Below are 20,308 nucleotides of genomic sequence, written 5' to 3'. Positions count from 1 at the left end.
TTTTAAGAGTTTTATAAATCTTTGACAAGAATACTTTACTGATTTCCTTTGGAATTTCAAATCCATCATATATGAACAGTCAGTTTGGAAAACAAGAAATTATCTAAAAGACAATTAATTCCAAGATACGGGCTTGGTTTGTGGAAAAGTTCACTTTGCTATCTTACCCTATACTCATTAGTATTGTGTGACTTTGACCAAATCTAGCTAGTATATTTATCATGTCAGATTTCAAAATATTCAGTGAACTTATATTCTATAAACTCGCAAGACTTTTGTAACACAAGCTGGTGAAATGTCAAACTAAATATTATAAAAAGAGCATATCCCCCAAATCTGAATAGATGTATCTAGGGCTTCACACTCTGTATGCCTGTCTCTGTTGATAGCACTGAACTATTAATTTCTCTCTGATCTAGAAATTCGGTTGAGTAATTCTGTGTTGGGGGCTTACTACCTTAGAAATGGATGCTGCCTTCAAGGAAAAACATATATGTAAAGCTTTCCTAATACTTTTTAAAATATTTTTCAAAATCAGAGTTGAATACAGAATCAATTCCGTAAAATGCTGCTGAAAACCTTCTTATGAAAATGCGTACCTTTCATGGCTTCTGATTTAGCTTCTTCAATGGATTCATAAATCTTATTTTTATCTGCCAGCCGTGCTTTTGTAGCCTTATGTTCAGCCTCTTCTTGTTCTAGGCTCTGCTGTATAACTTTTAGTTGGTATGTCATATCTATTTCCATGTTGTTCTTCTCCTATTAAAGATTTTAAATGGCAGCTATCAACAAAAAAGACTGGCTTGCAATTTCAAAAACGTAGAGTCTTTTTTTTACAGGCTTACTAATAATGTTCAACATGTTCCCTCCGATCTTCAAACTTCTTGTAAAAGTAATCTATGCACTCTACCTGTTCACTTCCCTCTGTACCCATCTCCCACATCTCCACTCTACTGTTTTGAGATCTTCATTGAGATTGCTTGAGCTCAATAAAGTGACAAATGATATCTCAGTATCAAATTCAACAGACATTTATAGTCTTTATTTCATTTGAACTCACTGTTGCCCTTGAAACTATTTCCTTGACATACCTGACACTGAACTCACTTGGCTCTCCCCATCCTGCTCTCATCTTTTCTGTTGCATGTGAAGTTTTCTCCCAGCTGCCCCTTAAATGTTGGGTGTTCTCTGGAGTAGTGTTCTTTAGCCATAATGCTTCTCCTCTTCCTATATTATCACTTCTCAAACTTTTAAAACATACCTAATGCTTCCCTTTGCTATATCTAAAAAAAAAAAAAAAAAAAAAAAAAAAGAAATCTCAGGATCCTCTACTATTCACCCTTATTTTCCACCTAGGAGACTTGTTTTAAGTTGAGAATCTTTAATAGAAGTCAGTCTATTTTCGATATATCCTCAAAAGATTTTCTAATTCTTTGTTTTCTATAATTTATATCGTAAATATAGGTATTTCTTTTGTTTTTCAAGAATAAAAATGATTTTTTTCAAACTACACAATCCACCAACAGACTAATTTACTCTGCTCTGAAAAACCAATGCTCTAAGCAATCTCTTTGCAGATGGGCTCTTCCAGTCACATGGTTTGAGTTACTTCTATATCGATGACTCTCAAATATTTCTAGCTGCTACTACCATAGCTTACTTCTTTGTAGACATCCTAATTTGGCTGTCTCACAGGCATCTCAACTTAGGACTAAAATTGATTTATCACTGTCTCCTCTAAAACAGCTATTTTTCCTTTATCCTTTATTAATTAATGGTACCACTATAGATTTCGTCACAAACTAGGAACCCAGAACTCGTTCTTGAGTACTATTCACACGCCATATCTAATCAATCACTAAGTGTTCCCAAATATTCCTCCTCCAAATATTTCTCAGATTCATCCTTATTTTCCATCCTTTGAACTACTGTACTAGTTAAGTCTCCATTATCTAGGTTACTGAAAAAGCCTCTGACTAATCTACCTACGTCATCATGTCCTCCTCAAACCTAGTTTCCACATGGTACATAATGATCTATCTTAAATGTTCCTCTAATAAAATCATCCACTTCAGTGGCTAGTCCATTACTTAGAGCAACTAAGTGTTGTTAACAGAGTATTCAACATCTTGCATGGCCTGGCTCATGCCTGGCTCTGTAGCCTCACTCAGGTCAGTGAATTCATCACACTTTAACATTAGGTTTTCAGGCCAGTTTTAGCCTGACGTCTATTTTTGTAAAATTCCATTAGATCATAGCCATGCCCATTCCCTTTACTGCAGCAGAGACCATATGGCCTGCAAAGTCTAAAGTATTTACTGTCTTTCCCTTAAAAGATTAAAATTTGTTGACCCCTGCTTTTTACTCCAGAAATACTGAATCATTTGCATTTAAATAAACTGACTATGACTTTTTTATTTTCTATCCTCTGTGCCTTATGCCCATGCTGTCCTCCCCAACTTTACCCTGTCAACCAATCCTGCCCTGTCAGATTAGGGATTCATTCTGTGCACCCAATATACCCTGCTCATACCTCTATCATTCTACTTACCACACTGCATTAGAATTATCTGTGTACTTTATTATTACTTTAGAAATTACCCATTAGACTGTGAGATTGTTAAGGGGAAGAACTGCATCCTGATATTTCTACCACATGATACATTAAATACTTAAGTGAATGAAAATAAAATATTAACTGCACAGAGCCTAAAAATTATCCTTGGTTTATAGTACTTTTTGGTAAACTTCTAAATGAAAAGTCACGATAACTTTATGTCATTTTAAAGACATATTGTAAGATGGGCTTCCCTGGTGGCGCAGCGGTTAAGAATCCACCTGCCAATGCAGGGGACACGGGTTCAATCCCTGGTCTAGGAAGATTCCACATGCCGCAGAGCAACTAAGCCCACGAGCCACAACTACTGAGCCTGCGCTCTAGAGCCCATGAGCCACGACTACTGAAGCAAGCGTGCCTAGAGCCTGTGCTTCACAACAAGAGAAGCCACTGCAATGAGAAGCCCGCTCACCACAACAAAGAGTAGCCCCCCGCATGCAGCAACAAAGACCCAATGCAGCCAAAAATAAATAAATAAATTTATTTTTTTAAAAAAAAGATATATTGTAAGTCAAAATTTGCATTTTCCTTGGATGCCCAGGAAGAAGCATCCTCATTATACACCCCAAGAGACTCTCCCCTCATAAGCATCTAACATCTAAGGGCTGCTTGTAGTGTTATGGTATGCCTTAAAATACACATCCCTAATCTACATAACCAAGTGTGAATATAAGAAAGTACATGAGTGTTGGAAATATTTCAGTTACTAATTTTCCTTATTTTAAAATAAGTTTTTCAACCCGAAACTGTCTAGTCATTTACTTACACAAACGTAAAACTTAACATGTTTTACCTTTTCCAAATCAGTAAATCTCTCCTGTAGTTGTCTCTTCTCAATCTCTACTTTTGCTAATAAGATTTTGCCATTCTTTAAATCTTCTTCTAGGCCAGATATTCTACCTAAAATTGAAACATTTTTAAAAACAATAAACTCATATAGTATACATATTAAACTTAGAGTAAAAAATCTGGAATTCACCTCATTCTTTAAAGTTGTTATAAGCAGAACTTTTATAATTGTTGGTGTAGTGCTTTAGAGTTAATTCGACTGGAATCCAATCTACCACCTTTAGAAGTGGTTTGTTACTAAAAATACTTCATACTATTTGAAAGTAAATCTTTCATCCATAAAATTTTGTAACAATGTATTTCTAATACATAACAGAGTATTATATTCAGACATGTACTATTCTAGCACATTATCCATCATCTAAGGTTATGTCCAAAACACAAATCATTAAGATGAACTCAAGTGCAATATCTACTTTAATACCTTGTAAATCATTAATAATCTCTGATCCATGGGTTCGGTCCCTCCTTTCAGATTCTAGAACTGACTGAAGATTGATAAATTCCTTTTCAAGTTTTAACTTGGCAGTCTCCAGCAGGCAATTTTTATCTTGCAGATCTCTATTGTTAGATTCCAGCTGTTGAATCTGTTTTGAACTTTCTGCCTGGGTTTTCCTTAACCGGGCTGCAGTATCAGATTCTGTTCGCAGCAAAGCATTGGTTTCATCCAGCTGTTATTCCATTCAAAACAAAACAAACAACAAACAAATAAACACAGGTATATATGATGAAAATACCTTCAATTATTACCCCATTACTATTTAAAATAAACAAAAACCTAAAAAATATCTTCCTAATGATTTCCTCTTCGTAACACTGCCAATTAAAACAAATGTTAACAGATAGTCATAAATAAAATTTAATATCCTTATAAACTGGGATCAACCTACTTGTCTCTGGAGTTGATTCACTTTCTCAGTGGATATTTGAGAGTTCTGATTTCTTTTTTTCAAATCTTCAAGTTGATCTTTTAAACTGTTAACTGTGATAAAAAGCATTTTAGCGGTAAGCTTCAACACAACACACACATACACACAAACATTTTCTCTTAGTATTTAATATTCTACACCACAAACCATCATTCTCCAAATTTCGCTTCTTGTCTGCTTCTTGATCAGCTTTCCGCTGATATTCTGCATTTTTGTGCTGAAGAAGCGCCTTTTCTCTTTCTAATTGTCTTAATGCTGATTCCACATTTTTCCTTAAGGTAATCTGAAATAATGCTTGAAGTTATTATCAAAGGAAAGTATGTATAAAAATCAAACGAAAACAAAAAATATTTCAGTTACATCAAGCAAATAAAAAAGACCTTTAAAAAAGCTATTAACTGCCCTTTTGTTAAAACTACAATGTTTTCCATATTTTTTAAATAGCACACTATTCTTAAATAATCAAGACCATAAGTGCTTTGTTTACTATTGAAAATCAAAATTTCTGTAACATTCCATCACCACTGAACCATCTTTACTTAATACAAACTATGGGTCTGAATAAAAAAAGAAACAATTGTCAATTTCTATTTTTAAGTCACGTTAGTAATATGAGTGCAATTTTCTTTTTACTTGAAATATCTACACATACTAAATTAACTCATCTGCAAAAACATAACAAAATGAAGCCTATTATCATGGTTACCCTATAATCTGAGAGTCCTGTCCACCAATACTACAAGGTAGATTTTACTATATAACAAGATATGTATTAATATGGTACTAAAAGAACTCTGTAGATAAGTCAGGCATCAAAACTTTTTATGAACAAAAATGTTAATAAAAGCAGAGCGACTTTACCTCTTCTTCTAGCTCCTTTGCTACTTTCTCTAGGCGAGTATTAACAGATCTAAAGAATTTCAAAGGCAACAGTAAATAATTCTCTCCTAGTTTACAATAAAAACATTTACCATAAATTATAAAATTATCATATAATTACTTTTTAGCTCTTCTTTTTTAGTAAAATGTTTAAACTTACATTTTAAAATATAACAATTATCTACAAAACATACTTGCACTTCTGCTCTAGTTCCTCTTTGGCTTGTATCTCACTGCTAAGGTGTTCTTCTAATGTGTATAGTTTTTTCTGAATCTGTCAGAAAATAAGAAACTATAATTATAAAGTCTGATCATATTTAAAAGGTGAGAGGCTTAAAGAAAACAATGATAATCTCTTTTCTTTCAACTTAATATAGGTACAGTTTTTGTACATTCTTAATGTGATTTTTATTGACAGAGAGAAAAAATCCTCCATCTCTTGCTTTCTGTTACAGTACACATGTATGTATGAACACACTATGTAAACATAAGAATAAAAAGCTCCGATCTTGGCAGAATTCTTCTATGACACCAAGTTTCTCATTCATTATGAACAAAGGATATCCTTTGATACCCTCTATCATTCTTTTGTAGATTATTTATTCAAAAATACTGTCACCATTTGTGCTTATAAAGATAAAAGGTCTACATCTGAAACAAATATTTGGAATATTTGACTGAACACACTCAAAAATATATTACTTTTCTTAAAAATAATAAAAGCTCTTCCCATTTTTCCAAAGAAGACATGCAGATAGCCAAGAGACCTATGAAAAGATGTTCAACATGACTAATTATTAGGGAAATGCAAATGAAAACCATAATGAGATATCACCTCACATCTGTCAGAATGGCTATCATCAAAAAGACAAAAATAACAAATATTGGAGAGCATGTGGAGAAAAGGGAACCCTGGTGCAGTGTTGGTGGGGATATAAATTGGTACAGCCACTATGGAGAACAGTATGGAGATTCTTCAAAAGATAAGGATAGAACTACCATACAATCCAGCTATTCCACTTCTGAGTATTTATCTGAAGAATATGAAAACACTAATTCAAAAAGATATATGCACCCAAGTTATGGAAACAACCTGAATATCCACTAGTGGATGAATGAATAAAGAAGATGTGGTATATTATACACAGCGGAAACTACTACTCAGCCCTAAAAAAAAAAAAGTGAAATCTTGCCATTTGCAACATGGATGAACCTTGAGGGTATTAGAAATAAGTCAGAAAGTGAAAGACAAAAACCATATGCGGAAACAGACACACACACACAGAAAAGGAAAGAAAATAAAACAAAGACAAACTCAAAGACAGGGAACAGATTGGTCATTACCAGAGGAAAAGGTGGTTAGGGTTGGATGAAATGAATGAATGGGGTCAAGTGTATGGTGATGGATGATTACTAGACTTTTGATAATGATCACTTTGCAATGAATACAGAAGGAGAATCATAATGTTGTATACCTGAAACTTATGTAATGTTACATAAGTTTTCCCTCAAAAAAAGATATATAAAAGCTCTTCTTTATATCTTCCTACACTGTGCCAGGCAAAATACTGTGAAAAGTTGTCAACAATAACTCTTTTGGATAAATGACAACTAATTAATTACAAGTCATCTTGCTATAAGGCCAGATATGTCGGGCTTTAAACAAACTAAAACTACAGAAAGCATTAAATACTGCATTTTGGGAGCCTTACTGCCTTTATAAAGGATTTAACTTTTCAAGTTCCTTTTGTGTTTTAGGTACAGTGGCAGGCACTTTACAGATATTGTCTCATTAATCCTAACAAAACCCCTAAAAAGATGGGTAGTATTATATCTATTCAATAAAGAAACTGAAATCCAAAAAAGGTGAACAGTTGGGCCAAGATAGCATAGCTAATAAATGGCAGTGCCCAAAAGATCCTGATCTATTAGATTCCATGGCCAATGTTCTTTCCACTATTCTTTCTAGTGATTATGTTCTCCATGACTTCTTAAATATTTCATATACCTTAAGCAAAACTGTATACTTCCCTAGTAAGAAAATACAGGCCAATGAACTAGTCAAGTTTAACAGCTTTTGGCTACTACTACATTAGTATAATTCGATCACACTAGTTATCACATGCCAATCAAAAGTTCTTACTGCTACTTATATATCCTTAATAAATAAAAACAAGAAAATTATACAATATATATTTTAAACAACAGATCCATAGGAGCAATAATAAAAAGAATACTTGGTAGAAAAAAGGTTGAGAACTTCTCTCTTGGGTAGGTGTAGTACTCCAAATGCTAGGTGGAATGTGATTATAACAAAACATCGCTAGAGTGATGAGATTTTCCTGTTTTTCAACATATTTGACATCAACATACCTCTTGACTCTCCTATTTAAAACAAAACAAAAACATTAAAATGCTTGTTATGCTTTGTAAAATTCCTAAAACACAAATCATACCAAAACTACCTAATTTTTTTAGGTTTTGAAGAGAAAAATGTTTAGCATCCTCATTTATGTGTGTGTTCATGATTTAGCTTTGTATAGAGGTCACAAAATATTGTAACATTTTGATAAAATTATCCTTTATATGAATTCATTGCTAAATAGTCAAAATTTAAATCATCTACTATTTCTATATCCTTATAGCTTATTATCTGTACTCTTTTATAGTACTAAGATCATAAAATTTTCTAACTGGTAGAAAATACAGCTGTTTGTAAACCTATTCTATCACTTTTGCTACTAAAACTAAGCCTAAAGCCATGTACAAGTCATCTTTTCACTAGCCATTGGATCTCACACGGTGATACTTGTCAAATAAATGAATCACTTCAATATTATGCTGAACTGGATTGCAAGAAGGAATGCCATCTAAAAGTAGCATCAAGTGAACTTTAAAAATACAGGGATATTACTAAAATATTTGAACACGTGTAGAGTAGTAAAAATTTATACATACTTCGTTTTTCCTTGATTGTATCGAATCATTTTCTTTACAAGATGGAGAGTCACTTAATAACCTAGAAAGAAAGGCAGGAAATAAATTCTTTTGCGTGTCATTTTAACTCATTTTCTAATACCAAGTTATTCTCAGAATTAAATTCCAACTACAGATTCTCTTTCTTTTCACTTCAACATATTTAAAATGAAGTAATATTTTCCCCTCTAGAGATGTATAACATTTTCAATCATTTAAAATGATAAATATTTCTTGCCTCTCACTCTTAAGAGGATGTTCTAGTCTTTAACATCGTTGAGACTGGAGTCACTAAATAGCACTACATTTTTCTCCCTATTCATCTCATTTTGAGTTCCTGTAACTATCTTATTCTTCTTTTCTAGAAATCTTCTGGAAAGAGATAGCTCTCCTCCTTTTCAAAAATAACATCTCTTGATCTCCAGGTCTTAATACACAAATCATCACTTCTATTTAACTGTTAATTTCTCGCTTAACTGGGTCCTTCCTCACTGTGTATAAACATGCTTGGGTTTCTCCTGGCACTGATATCCTCAATTTAGTCAGCATTACAGTAGTTTTCAGAACACTGTCCTTAGCAGGATGACAATTCATGCTGGGTTGCTTGGGATTTTCCTGGTTTTAGCATGGAAGTCCCACACCACATCCCAGGAAACCCCTCAGTCCTGGGGAAACTGTAATGGTTGATCACCCCAACCATTACACACATGGAAATACCAAAAATTTCTCAAATATATGTTTCTCAAACATCTTTAATACTTCATTCAACTATTTAACAGTTTTCAGTGGCTCTTTGCTGCCTGTCAAAGTCAAAAGTCCCTTAGCACAGCACACAACAATCATCTGTTGCATTATGCTTCCCCTAAACTCCAACTCCAGTCTATTTTCTAATGTTATACCCAATAATCACTCCAGTTGACCAATATGTATTGAATGATCTTGTGCCAGGCTCTGCACTACATGGAGGGATTACAGGCAAGAAAATCACAGTTTCATTAAATCCTCCAAATGGTCATGATACAATGATATATATATATATACCCTATGTTTGAACCCTACTGGACTATACTACTCTGCTCCCAAAGTATGCTTACATTTCAAACTTTTCCTTCCAGTATTCACCTCCCCACTATACTCACCTAACCTCCTTACATCTCAGCCTTTCAAAACCCTTTCTTAACTTTAGACTTGGCTAAGATGCTACCTCTTCCCTGAGGTCTTACCTGACTTTCCCCTACCCTCGTCCCAAAGAGATGTGACTTTTATTTTTCTTCTGAACCATCTCATATCTTTTTGGTACGTTTCTTAAGGCAAATATCACATTCTACCCTTTATTATGACTATATAATTCTCCTATATCCCTTATGAGTTGACAAGCTCCTTCAAAAGCAGGTGTTTGGTCTTACTCTATATCCCCCAAAGAACACAGAACATTGCCTTACATTCATTTGTAAATGAATATCATAAAATATTCTATGAAAAAACTCAGTTTAAAACAAATTAACACTTTATCTTCTATAATTCAGTCTCGAAGTAAGACAACTCTTTATAGCTAGATGCTGAAAACAATAAATATGTAACAAACAAGTCACATACAAATTTTCTCTATAGTAGGTAAATCCTATAAAAGGCAGCTGATTTCCCACAAAAGCTTTAGGAATTGGGAAGGTTTCTACATCTCCTTTATCATCTTCAATGTCATCAAAATTGCTGCTATCTATGTCACTGCTGAGTTCAGGTACCACAGGAGCTGCCGCTATTAAAAGAAAAGAAACAAGTTATTTAATAATAATATATCTGATTTAAAATTATATAAATGACCCCTGTTTTGTTTTATATTAGTGATTATATATTATTAATGTTATATAAATATTAACATATTACATATTGATTCATTAACAGTACTATATTATTATGATTTACTATAGAATATTTTAGTAACAGATTTTGTTTTATCATTTCAAAGAACTGAAATTTTATGTTTTATTATTATATTAGATTGGTTTTAAATATAGATAAATCAATCAAACAAGGAAAGCAGGATGATATTATTCTACGTGTTAAAATTACAAGCAGCAATAACTTGCATATACGTTCTTTAGTCTTCGGTTTTCTACATTCTTTAAGTAGAAATATTTCTTACTCTTCAAATTAATTAATGTTAAATATACATGAAGTTTAAATGAATTACTATGCTTACCCTAGTATTCACCAGAGTATGGTCTCCATAAGTAACTAATTACTGATTTATTAATTCAAACAACTGAATTAAAGAATTGTATTTCCCCAATTCTGAAAATTACTGAGATCCATAAAACTTAGCTTAACAAATTAAGAAACCTATGTTTATCATAAAAGCACTGGGAAATAAAGACATATTAGTTTGCTAAGATACTGAGGTAATATTAATTTAGTTATAAGTACTGCTTCAGAACAAATTGAAATGAAACCTCTCAATTTAAAAATTAGTTAGCATTAAGTGTACAGACATGTTTATTAATTCAGAAGAGGAATCAATTTATGAGATTTAAAATGTGATGAAATGGAAATATTTAAATTTATTGACTTACTCTCTCTTATGTTATCCCAATTCCATTGATCATTCTTAAAGAAAGGATGTTGTTTGATTTCTTCTACCCCATTTCTTCCAAGTCGTACCTCCCTAAACAATGCAGTTAAAAATTGTATTATAAAGAGTAACATTATATAAATACAAAAATATTAACTCTTATCTCAACAAGGATCAAAATAAGGATCAGAAATGAGTTTAAGATATCTTTATTAAAAGCTTCAGCTTAAATGTTGCTCAAAAATAAGCAATCTAATTTTATAGTATATGATTGCTCTAGATAGTAAATGCCATGGAAAGGGAAATATGTTTCCACCTGTTTTGTGTCAAATGAAAGTACGAGATTTTCAATGAAAAAAATCATCTGCGTGTGCCAAAACCACGTGACCAACTTTAGGGGGTAAAATGGATGGAGATTTAACTTTTGGCATAGAAGAGTTTTTTAAAACCTTTCTAATAAACGTTATTTTAAAAAATCCTCCTCCTTTCTTAAAAAGAACTCACATATTATGTTTGAAGCTATCCATGTTTACTCTGGATATATCTACATCTATATTAAATATAAATTGTTAAATATATATTACATTTATATTAAAATTATCATTCTGAATACAAAAAAATGTTACTAATAATTTCATTTTTTGACATGTTGAGTCTTCAGTGAAGACTATATGGAAATAAAAAACATTTTTTATATGTCCCTGGAGCTATGTTTAATATAAACAAAAAAACCTGTAAAGTTTAGAAGGAAGTGCTCTTAGCCACACTGATGGCATTAAATTCTTTTCAAACTATCTTTTCTCCACCTACAATCATTACTTAGACTGCAACCACACCTCCCCATAAATTGCTAAGGTAAATATTTCATGAATGGTACTCCTTTCATTAGCATATGCTGTATCCTGTTTTATATTTTACCCTTCAGCACAAATTATGGTCATTCCCATCAACTCCATCTAGTCCTCAAATCAAACATTATTTTGAGTTTATCACCATGTATTATTATTCATTAATCATGTAATTAACAATCAAAGTTTTATTGTACAAATGATTGATAAACATATAAAAATGATTAAGCTGTCTAATGAGGAAAAATATAATTTTCTTTCTTTGTATGGAAAAGAAATAATTCATAATACTTAGTTTGACAAGAATGAGGGAAACAATTATTAATAATGGAAATATACCCTGATGTGGCTTCTCTGGGGGTCAAATTTGTAACTCAAGTAGGTCAATTTTAAAATGTATCTCCTAGAATTCCACCTTTAAGATTTTATCCTACAAAACGTATGCAAAGATAAATGTATAAGGATAGTCACTGCAGTACTGGTTCTAACAGCAACTGGCTAACAGGCAACAATAAGGTGTGCTGAGGAATCACAGCATCTTAGGGCAAGAAATGTTCTTAGTTATCATCTAATCCGATCCCATCATTTTAAGGATGAGTAAAATTATTTCCCCAACAAGTAAAATAATTTTCCTAAAATCATAAAGCTAGTGAGGTAAGTCTGGACTGAGGTGGAAGCACCCACTTATATGTGTTAGTCCTTTAATAGGATGACTCCTATTACAAATATAAAATGGGAAACCAGAAAAGAACAGAATAGAGAGGGCAAGGAAGAAACTTCAAATAGTTTTCTAGCTTCTCTTTTTAAGGCAGGTTTTCACAACAATGTTCATCTAGTTTGTTTCAAGAAATATAGAATTTCCAGGATGGACTTGCTCATATTCAAATGCAAATTAAAAACGGTCGGGAAGGAGGCACTCTCAAATCAAACACAGATAGTTTTTAAGATTATTAACTTTTGAGTATTTATCTGCACAAAAATGTTCTCTTCTCAAAAGTTGTACACTCAAGAGCAGTACGGCTTAAATCACCTTAGAGGATAAAATATGAATAATACAGAAGTTTTATTTCTCTCAAATGCATTATTTTACCAAGTTCTGTTTTTTTCCTTTTAGACATGAGGGTTAAGATTAGAGTTAGATTACCATTAGGCTGCACATACAAAATGACAAGGGTAACCCAACACCAGGATTAGCAGTAGGAAAAGGCTAAACCAGAATTAAATGCAATTTGGATAAAAAGATTGATTTTATATGTAAATAAGAGTTAGGTATGCTTTCATTTCTACAAATCCAGAAGTTAAAAGGATTCTCTATAAAGAAATTCAATGTATATTACCTATCTGTTAAGAAGGCACAGATGAGATTCTTCGCATGTTTAGAAATTTCTGCATCTTCAGGGAAACATAGTGAGTTTTTATGATCCATAATTTTGCTATATGTTCCTACCAGTGAATCTGCATAAAATGGAGTATCCCCTAAAGTTCCAAGAAAAAAAGAGTGTAACAGAGAATGCAAATTAAGCATTTTTCACCTAATATTTAAATATGTTAAGTTTAAATTTGTCACATGCATGGAAGAACGAAAAGGTCTACGGGCCAGGAATCTCAGTCAAAACAAACAGGCGCACACCAAGAATATATTTAAATTATAATCATACCAATGAACCATGAACTTTTAAGAGCAAAATAAAATCAATACTAACTGTAGAATTTGTTGGGTTTTTAAATACATAATGGGAAAAAAAAAACAATTTACTGGATAATTTAAAAGATTACTAGGTGGGGTCAGATCAGTTAGTGCTTAAGCTAAATCAGCCTTTTATGTTATACAATACAATAGTCACTAGCTACAATTGGCACTTTAAAGTTAAATTAATTACAATAAATAAAATGAAAAATTCAGTTCCCTAGTCACACTAGCCATATTTCAAGTGCTCGATATGGCAGGTGCCTACCGTACTAAACAGTGCAGACGTAAACCACTTTCATCATGATAGACTGGACAGTGCAGCTCTAAGAGTTAGATCAGCCCTATTGTTTTACATATGAGGAAGCCAGGCCCAGACAGATGACATGTGATTTGCCTAAGATGACACACAGCTAGAGTTGAAAACGGCAGAAACAGCCTCCTAATGCAGTGTTCCTGCTGACTGATGACTGTGATAAATAGGCATTGAAGCAAGTGTAAAGACAGAAAATGTTCACGGCATCATCTTGGCCAGTATTCATCTAAAGCCACAAGAGTTAAAGGCCCTGCCAGTATGCCTCAACCACAAGTCACCTTAGTACAAATCACTTTCCCAAATCAGCCAAAAAGGAGTGTTCAGGTAGTTAGTTTTTGTTTTCCAAGGGTGGCAGAGGAGAGTTTTGAATTCAAGATTTTTCTAGTGCAACTTTTAACTGCAGTAGACTCCTTTAATTGAAGTCCAGTCAACCAACCTGATGAGCAAGCACCAGAGTAGGCTCAGAATACTGCAAATTAGTGCCATTCAAACTCATTAAATTCAGCTCTCAGCGCTGAAAACAGCAGCAGGAATTTAAATGGTCTCTTCAAACCCAGGTGACTTCCTCCAAAGTATATTATTTTTTAACCCCCTGGGAGAGTCTAGGCAAATGATGGAATATATTCTACTTTCAAAAGATTACAAGACACACCCAATGAATCATCAGATAGGGCCTAGAGGTGGGGAGAATAGATAGCTACCTGAGAACATACAGTGTGTACAAAGAGACCCACTACAAAAACAAAGGCCCAAAACAAAGTAGGTTACAGAAGGACATGAGACTACGCATAGCAAGATCAGTGCTACACATACACATATGGTCATCAAGAGAAGGCACTTTAACCACAAAAAAGTTCCATGACTAATCGTTATTTAAATTTGTACTGATTTTTTTTAGCAATAAACATACTCAGTTACTATACAGATTTTACAGATTTCCACTACTAATTTCTTTTAGTCATCTTCTAGAAAATAAGTTCCCCAACTTCTAAAACTATATTTTCAATTCTAAAGTCATTTCATATAACGCTATTAGCCTTAATACATTTGACTCTTAAAGAAGAATTCTGCTACATCTCCCTCAACCTGAAACCAGGGGAGTCAGCCACTGGCTTCCTTGGCCAGAAGATATTTTTGTGCCCTAGTACTTAGGAATAGGAAATCTTAAAAATGAAATCTATGATGTAAAGAAAAGTTTTGAAATACTTGAATCTTTCAAATTTTGATCTGGTCAAAGTAAAAGAAATTATTTAATTTGCCTCTGAGTTTACTGAGACTGAAATATTATTATAAAATATATTTATCTTGATAGTCAAATGGTCAATAACTATATTTATGATTTATTTGACTAGAACTACAAACCAAATATATATACAAGTAATAAATATAAGAAACACAGTGTACAAAAATTAATTACATAACAATTACATAAACTAAGAGTACTTTCAGTTCCTTATTATAATTAGAATACCAGCCTTATAATTTAAATATTTACAACAAATACTCCTGATTAAGAAAATCTTAGAATGAAGGCCCATTGCAACTATAAACTTGCTTCTTGTTCTAATATTTTCTTAATACAAAAGGTCTATTGGAGGAATATTTCCTAGCAGTAGACTTTCAATTCCTTTCATATTCTACTCCATTACTGTGCCAGAATGAGGATTGGTTTTAATTTTCCAATCAATAATCTGTCGTATCAGACACTACTAATTCAGTTTTCAGAAATACTACTTTTTCCCTAGAACACAAGCAATTCATTTTTTTATAGTCTCACATTCTTGACTTAGAACTAAAGTGTTATGAGATGGGTTTTGAAAAAAGAACAATTTACTTACCCACCAGCATCTCAAAAAGGAAAACACCCACAGACCACCAATCACATTCTCGCCCATAGTAACCATCACCCCCTTGTGATTTCAGGACCTCAGGTGATATATAATCAGGTGTTCCAACTGCTGTATCACAATGCACCATGCCTGTCTGGGTAAAGTGCAGAGAGAGAGAGAAAAAATGTGTATAAAATGTCTATAAACACACACACACATAAGCGCAACTAATTCATTAATTATTAAATATACAGTGACTACACATGGCTACCAAGAGACCTTCATTGCTGACATGGCTTTGGGAGGACAGGGGATAAATGCATTATGAAATGCATAAAAATGTCTGGATTATGGGAGATCAGGGATAATTTTCCAACTCTAAAATACAGGAGGCTTCATCAATGAAAGAAGAAAAAGGTGGTTAACTCCATGGGAATTCCATGCAAATCAACATCTTTTGTTTCTTTTTCTTACACCATGAAGGAGTTACAAGAGAAGTACAAAATGTGGTCTTAAGGCACCTGATCCGGGGAAAAGAAAAGAATCATTAGAGAAAGGAAACTTTGATATTTCCAAAGAAACTGCAGTAATGAAAATTACAAAGGCCCCAGTTTTGGAGGTTGTATTAAAAAATAGTTCTTATTATACCAAGAAAAAAATGGGGGGAAATAGATCAAATGTTTAAATCAAAAGATCTTTATAGTTTGAAAGCTACACCTCCAAGCTGCATGTTTAGAAATGTGGAGCTGTGGTATCAAGATATTTGGCAAAATGATTACAAACACCTTTTTCTGTGTTTAGTTTCAGTGGGCAGTAAGATAATCCCTATCTTATGTCTTTTTGACAAGGACAAGAACCACTGTAGATATTATCTACGTGTGTGTATTTTGCAGCATGTATGTGTTTGTGTATGTTTGTGTATACGCTGCAAGATTAAATCATGACAGTATATAGTAGTGTGATCCTAAATAGTACCTGTTAACCTCCAGCTATGTACAAACATGCAAAGACTTTACAGATTAACTTAAATGCCCTTCATTTCCTTTACCTGCCTGGTTAAAAAGTGTGTCACCTACGTTCCTTATAACCAAGCTATACAACTACCAAAATACTAAGTATTATAACCACCTTGGAAAAAGGAAGTTCAATGTATTTTATAAACATGATTTATATAAACGTTTTTATTTAAATTCAATAAAATGTATATTAAACATGAGAGATTAATTTTAGAAGCAATCTTTTCTTTCCTCAAATCAGCAGAAATAACTCAATGATTTTATTTTCCCAAGTATTCAGCAAATAGAGGTCATTTTAGTTTGAATATAAATTAATAAAATAAAACATTTGGAAATAACTGAGCAAATTATGATGGTAATACTCTGTAAGGGTTATTACTTAGGATAAAAAATGAAGATGACAGTGCCTGACTACAAAAGGCAGTGTATAAAATTAATTTTTATCATTAACTATCCTACATTTTAGACTTCTACTGAAGGAAAAATTCATAGAGACTTACTAGGGTAAATAAAATCTCTTTATTTCACATGTATCCATATAAATTAGACTTCAAAAAAATGAATCTTGTGAGATCTTAAGAGCTAAAACCTGGCGAGACACAGAAGTGCCACTAAAAGAAAAATTATTTAGCATTCAAAGGTTCAGAAGAAGGAGAGCAAAGGATAACATACAAAAAAGAATTGGCGGACAAGTTAGACTTCAGAGGAGAGAGGGTTGGTATGGTAGCTTAGACAGAAAAAAGAGCAAAAACAAAGGAACAAGAATGACTTTATATAAAACAGGTTGAAGAAATGCAGTAAAGTCCAAATCAGCTAAATGTAAAGTTTCACACTGATGAAGTTGGGAAAGGTAAGATGGAGATCAGTTTGAATAACCGATTACTTGTAGAATAAATACTTTGGTAGGAGTAAAGAATTTTTACTAGGTAAACTCTGTTACTGGTACTCTGTTTTTGGAAAATTAATATTCTAACCACCATCTTTGGCAACCACCTATTGAGAGTTAAAATTTTTTAAAATAAACATTTGGGAAAGATATTTAAAAACTATCTCATGGGGGCTTCCCTGGTGGTACAGTGGTTGGGAGTCCGCCTGCCAATGCAGGGGACACAGGTTCAAGCCCTGGTCCGGGAAGATCCCACATGCCGCGAAGCGGCTAAGCCCTTGCGCCGCAACTACTGAGGCTGCGCTCTAGAGCCCGCAAGCCACAACTACTGAAGCCCGTGTGCCTAAGAGTCCGTGCTCTGCAACAAGAGAAGCCCCTGCTTGCCACAACTAGAGAAGGCCCGCATGCAGCAACGAAGACCCAACACAGCCAAAAATAAATAAATAAAATAAATAAATTTATTTAAAAAAAAAACCTATCTCATGGGGAAGTTCTCAAATTATATAAATATAAAATCTACATTTATTACAAATGTAGGAAATACAGGAAGCCTAAAATGCAGAAATACAGGAAGGCTAAACCACAAACTAAAGAGATTGGTTTACCTACAGGGGGTGAGTGGGAAAAGGGTAGAAAGAAGCAAGTACAAGAATGGGATGGTGGGATAAGGAGGGGGTGATCCTTCTCTGAGCATGCAATTTGTATAGTTCTGACTCTTAAACCAGAGGAGTGCTTCACATATCCAAAAAACAAAATCAACCAGATGTGGGACAACTCTAAATGGAATACAAACAGTAAGAAATGGACCTGGCTTTTCCGGTAAGTGGCCTGAGGTGACCTCTAAAAATGGTTCGCTATTCACTTGACCCAGAAAACCCCACAAAATCATGCAAGTCGAGAGGTTCAAATCTTCGTATTCACTTTAAGAACACTAGTGAAACGGCCCAGGCCATTAAGGGTATGCATATCCGAAAAGCCACCAAGTATCTGAAGGACGTCACTTTAAAGAAGCAATGTGTGCCATTCCGTCGTTACAATGGTGGAGCTGGTAGGTGTGCCCAGGCCAAACAGTGGGGCTGCACGCAGGGTCGGTAGCCCAAAAAGAATGCTGAATTTCTACTGTACATGCTCAAAAATGCAGAGGGTAATGCTGAACTTAAGGCTTAGATGGAGATTCTCTGGTCATTGAGCATATCCAGGTGAATAAAGCCTCCAAGATGCGGCGCAGGACTTACAGAGCTCATGGTTGGATCAACCCATACATGAGCTCTCCCTGCCACACTGAGATGATCCTTACTGAAAAAGAAAACACTGCTCCTAAACCAGAAGAGGAGGTTGCCCAGAAGAAAAACATATCCCAGAAGAAATTGAAGAAACAAAAACTTATGGCCTGGGAATAAATGCTGCAAAAAATAAATGCAAATAAAAGTAAAAAAAAAGAAATGGACCTGTTTCATAAATTAATAACATAACCACACCAAAGAGACTAGAGAGGAAAAGAACTGACCTAGGTTACTTTGGAAAACAGTTGTAGTGTAGATAATGAGAGCCAGTTTTCTCACTATCCAAAGAAGTAATCATGAAACAGAAAGGAGGAAGACTAGAATGAACCCTGTGGTGTAGGGCTAGAATCAGAAGTATCATATGAACTCATAATTTTTAATACACTTTATATACAGACAGGTACAGAATTAAATATGAACATGTGTGTGCATGTGAGTTAGTAGACACAGTATATACAATATACACACATCCACTGACAGAGCCTAGAAATAATGACACTCCAGGAGCAATGAGTACATCCAGCACCCAAATACTGATTTTTAAATACCATTCTTAAATAAAAGGAATTAGAGCTTCTTGGAGAAGTGTTTGATTCCAGGCCTGGGACAGAGAAAATATAAGATAAGTGTTCAACAGATGGAAGGGAGGGAGGGAGGGACGGCGGGAAGGACGGAGGGAGGGAAGAAAAAAGAAATAAAGAAAAGAAATGCTCCCTAAAGGGTACATTTGGAGAAAGACATAGAAGCCAACTTAAAAAGCCTTCACAAGGTAAGCAAACTCTGGACTGAGTTTCAATGTGTGAGTAGGAATTTGCCAAGCAGTGTATATTCAACAGCCTATATGAAGGCTAGGAATCATAACATACCATGGTATAAAAAGAACTGTATGTAATTTAAGATCTCTGAACCACAAGGTACAAGAGGTCAAATGATACAGAATGAGGGTGAAAAAGTAGGCAGGGATCATATCACCATAAGAGGCTTCATATGACTAGCTAAGGAGTTTGAACTTTATTCAGTAGGTGACAGAAATCTACTAAAGGGTTTCAAGCTGGAGAGCAACATAAACAGGTATGCATTTTCAAAAGCTTCTTCAAAAGTACTTTATCTTAAATGGATCAGATAATGTGTGTTTGCTAAATACATGAGTGTTTTATAACTGACAAAATATCATAAGTCGAAAGATTTACTGAAAACACAAAATGGGTCAATCACAAATCTTGGAGTTGCTCTAAGAAACTATTCAAAATGCCTGCTGTTGGGACTTCCCTGGTGGCGCAGTGGTTAAGAATCTGCCTGCCAACGCAGAAGACATGGGTTCGAGCTGCGGTCTGGGAAGATCCCACATGCTGCGGAGCAACTAAGCCCGTGCACCACAACTACTGAGCCTGCGCTCTAGAGCCTGCGAGCGACAAGTACTGAGCCCTTGTGCCACAACTACTGAAGCCTGCACGCCTAGAACCCGTGCTCCGCAACAAGAGAAGCCACCGCAATGGGAAGCCCGCGCACAAAGAAGAGTAGTCCCTGCTCACTGCAACTAGAGAAAGCCCGCGCAGCAACAAAGACCCAACGCAGCTAAAAATAATTTTTTTAAGTTATAAAAAGAAAAGAAAAAAAAAGCCTC

At 34.1% G+C, this 20,308-nt stretch overlaps 1 protein-coding gene across 1 annotated transcript in view; it reads right to left on the bottom strand.

Annotated features, from left to right (window-relative positions):
• ROCK2 (Rho associated coiled-coil containing protein kinase 2) overlaps window positions 1-20,308 on the bottom strand; it is a 137,284-nt gene that overhangs the window by 31,508 nt on the left and 85,468 nt on the right. The window contains exons 6-18 of the mRNA XM_067703687.1: window positions 15,509-15,653; window positions 13,005-13,143; window positions 10,821-10,912; window positions 9,847-10,006; window positions 8,233-8,293; window positions 7,648-7,659; window positions 5,469-5,548; window positions 5,257-5,305; window positions 4,543-4,678; window positions 4,357-4,448; window positions 3,891-4,137; window positions 3,411-3,517; window positions 600-759 (exon numbers count right to left, since the gene is read on the bottom strand). Of these exons, the coding sequence (XP_067559788.1) occupies window positions 600-759; window positions 3,411-3,517; window positions 3,891-4,137; window positions 4,357-4,448; window positions 4,543-4,678; window positions 5,257-5,305; window positions 5,469-5,548; window positions 7,648-7,659; window positions 8,233-8,293; window positions 9,847-10,006; window positions 10,821-10,912; window positions 13,005-13,143; window positions 15,509-15,653 (1,480 nt within the window). The remainder of the gene's footprint in view (window positions 1-599; window positions 760-3,410; window positions 3,518-3,890; window positions 4,138-4,356; window positions 4,449-4,542; window positions 4,679-5,256; window positions 5,306-5,468; window positions 5,549-7,647; window positions 7,660-8,232; window positions 8,294-9,846; window positions 10,007-10,820; window positions 10,913-13,004; window positions 13,144-15,508; window positions 15,654-20,308) is intronic.

Source organism: Pseudorca crassidens, chromosome 14 (assembly GCF_039906515.1).
Source record: "Pseudorca crassidens isolate mPseCra1 chromosome 14, mPseCra1.hap1, whole genome shotgun sequence".
In the NCBI taxonomy this organism is placed as follows: Eukaryota; Metazoa; Chordata; class Mammalia; order Artiodactyla; family Delphinidae; genus Pseudorca; species Pseudorca crassidens.
This window is presented reverse-complemented; position numbering and strand designations above follow the sequence as displayed.